General features: G+C 61.2%; 1 protein-coding gene across 1 annotated transcript; it reads right to left on the bottom strand.

Moving 5' to 3' along the window:
• Positions 1 to 253: 253 nt before the first annotated feature.
• Positions 254 to 2,122, bottom strand: CLPS (colipase). The gene is made up of 3 exons (XM_072745704.1): positions 1,993 to 2,122; positions 925 to 1,047; positions 254 to 499 (listed from the first exon to the last, which is right to left on the bottom strand). Exons 1-3 carry the CDS (start codon positions 2,074 to 2,076, stop codon positions 368 to 370), a joined length of 339 nt encoding a protein of 112 aa, XP_072601805.1. The 5' UTR covers positions 2,077 to 2,122; the 3' UTR covers positions 254 to 367.
• Between the last annotated feature and the right edge of the window lie 786 nt (positions 2,123 to 2,908).

The following is a 2,908-nucleotide window of genomic DNA, read 5'->3' on the forward strand; positions in this document are numbered from 1 at the left end:
GTGCACACACGTGCACCCGTCTGAGAACTGGAGGGGCAAGTGGGGCATCCCAGGGAGGTGCGATTGGTCCCCCAATGGAGAGGTTCCCAGCATGGCTGCTTCAAAACCTTGTCTCCAGTCTGTCCAGCCTCATCCCGCCTGGTCCCAGACCCATCCGTTCTTCCTCTGACCTGTTTGACACCTGCCTTGACGAGGCGAAGGCTTGACGGGACATCAAGGAAGACACTGACTCAAGAACATTCTGGAGCCCGGGGAAGGTTGCAGGAAGAGCTTTAATTGCTGAGAATCCAATCAGAAAAGGGAGGTGCTGGTTAAGGGGGTGGCCAGCCAGGGAGAGGTGGTGGATGAGGAGCATCCTTCAGTGGCTCTACTTCTTGGAGCGCCCAGCATCGTGGCAGACACCAAAGTTGGTATTGGTGATGGAGCCCACGATGGACTTGTCACCCTCACAGGTCAGGCCCCGCTCACAGGGACACTTGTAGTAAACCCCATAGAGCGTCTTCAAAGACACAGAAACAGTGGAATCACAGGCTGTCGCGGGGGTGGGGTGGGGGGGCTGCTTTGGGCATAGCCTGCCCCTCGCTCCCCGCTCCCCGCCTGACCCAGAGAACCCCGGGACAGGCTCTTTTCAGACTGTCCCCTCCTGACTGCCACGCCAGGGGGCGCTGTGGGCCTGGAAGACGCCCGGCCCAGGTTCCCCACTCGGCTTCCTTCGTGCTACTAACTAGATCTCCCTGGGGAGCCTCCAGTTACCCATCGGTGAAATGGGAATAACAAATCTCCGCCCCCACCCACCTCACTGGTCAGTCGTGAGGTTCGAAAGCGCCGAGCGGACGGGCCAGTGCCTGGAGCCTGCTGACCCGCTCCCTGACCCGCCCCCCGCTGTGCCTCGTCCCCCAGCACCGCACGGCCCGCGGCACCCACCTTGGCAGAGCACTCGCTGTTCTCGCTGGCCTTGGGTGCGCAGCGGGCCAGGCTCAGCCCGGTGTCCCGGTGGCAGCACTTGCTCTTGCACTGGACGCTGTTCAGACAGAGCTCGCCGTCTTCCTGCCGGGCGGCCAGTTAGCGAGGGCCCTCGCCCTTTGTCCCTTCGCCACCGCCACCGCCCACAGCGCGTCCCCCGCGGGGGCGCGGGTGAAGGACCCAACCCGCGGGCTGGCGGCCAGTCTGCCCACCCCCAGCCCCACCCGCGCGAGAAGCTGCGAGACAGGACCCCGCCACGCTACCGACTCGGGTGATCCGGGCAAGACACTGCCCCCCCCCCCCCCGTGCCTCAGTGTCCCCTTGGGATCTGCACATGTGACCCAAAACAGGGTGTCCGGACTTCTCTGGGTCCTGCAGTCCACTGAGAGGCCTGTGAAAGTTGAGGACCCTCCCCAGGAAGACATATGACCTCAGGGGGATCCTGGCCCCTCTGAGCCCTGCAAGGCCGCGAGTTCAGAAACTTTGGGTAGAGACGCAGCGGGGCGGGGGGGGGGGGGGGGGGGCGGTCCCGAACCATCCGCCCTGCGGCTTCTGATCCGCTGGGAGCTTTCCAGCTGCGCGACCTCAGGCAGGTGGCTCCACCTTTCCCTAGAACCGCTTTCCATCTGAAAACGGGCTTGATACTAACGGTCCCGGTCTCAGGGGGCAGTATGGGGACTAGATGAGTGAACGGTCCGTGTCCGTGGGTCACTCTAGGTCCGAAGCCAGAATCACCGGGAGCTTTCTAAACTACTGGACCTTCTGAGCCCGGGCTTCCCGGGCAGGAGCCTGGGGCTGTCCCTCAGCCAGGTCAAACCCCTGCTCTGCGCATGCTCCGTCCCATCAGCCTGGTCTGAGGCCCCCCCCAACCCGGTAGGAGGCGCAGGGTGGGCCTGGACAGTGAAGCAGAAGGTGCCTCACCTCTCAGCCTCCGGGCAGCCCCAGGTGGAGACGTGGGAGGTAAAGATCTAAGCTTCAAAAGTCCCCACCTGGATGTTCAGATGACTCCTCCCCTGAAGTCCCTCTTACCAGGTGGATAATGATCCCCCGAGGGTCAGGAACCGCGTAGACCACCGCAAGGGCAACGAGCAGAAGGACGAGGATCTTTTCCATGACGGACGGGGACAGCCGGTATAGGTAGCAGCTGGCAGGTCAGGTGGCAGTAGACAGAGCCAGGTGGGGTGGTAGAGCTATAAAAGGGGCCTGTCCACAGGTGACCCCCCCTTCCCCACCCCACGGGGCTCGACGTAACCCGAGGCCCAGCTGTGGCCAATCTGCTGGGGGCGTGTCCTGATAAAGCCCTGGGCGGCCCCTGGCACCTTGGCAGGTGTGCGGGCGTGCACGCACGTGTCCGTGTCCGTGTGGGTGCTGATACTGCGTTAATGGTTGGGTGTGGACTCGGAACAAGCCTACCGGTACCGTGTATAGGCTGGACAAGTTATCTGTTCTGAGTCTCAATCTCCTTATCTGTCAACGGGATCATTTCGAGAGTTGGGAGGCCTGAGAAAATGAAAATGGTAGACCTACCTTAACACGGTATATATGTCACTCTGGCTGTGCTTTCCGCCTGCCCTCAACCAGGGGGCTGCCTCCATGAGTGATTTATTTTATTTTTAAAATTTTTTTCTTTATTTATTTATGATAGTCACACAGAGAGAGAGAGAGAGAGGCAGAGACACAGGCAGAGGGAGAAGCAGGCTCCATGCACCGGGAGCCCGACGTGGGATTCGATCCCGGGTCTCCAGGATCGCGCCCTGGGCCAAAGGCAGGCGCCAAACCACTGCGCCAACCAGGGATCCCTCCATGAGTGATTTTAGGGGCCTTGGGACGTTGCTTCTCTGAAGAGTCTTTCCCGTTTCCTTTCTATTTCCCTTCCTAGGTGCATCCTGGAATTAAAGACCCACCCGGTGGTTAAGGCTTCCTCTCACCTCCTCCCCCACCCAAG

The sequence above is a fragment of the Vulpes vulpes genome, chromosome 1, assembly GCF_048418805.1.
Source record: "Vulpes vulpes isolate BD-2025 chromosome 1, VulVul3, whole genome shotgun sequence".
In the NCBI taxonomy this organism is placed as follows: domain Eukaryota; kingdom Metazoa; phylum Chordata; class Mammalia; order Carnivora; family Canidae; genus Vulpes; species Vulpes vulpes.

Excerpts from the sequence above, each read along its gene's own strand:
- CLPS (XM_072745704.1), bottom strand. The coding sequence starts at position 2,076 with ATGGAAAAGATCCTCGTCCTTCTGCTCGTTGCCCTTGCGGTGGTCTAC. Across the intron at positions 1,048-1,992 it reads GGGGGATCATTATCCACCTG|GAAGACGGCGAGCTCTGTCT; the intron begins GTAAGAGGGACT and ends GCCGCCCGGCAG. Across the intron at positions 500-924 it reads ACAGCGAGTGCTCTGCCAAG|ACGCTCTATGGGGTTTACTA; the intron begins GTGGGTGCCGCG and ends GTGTCTTTGAAG.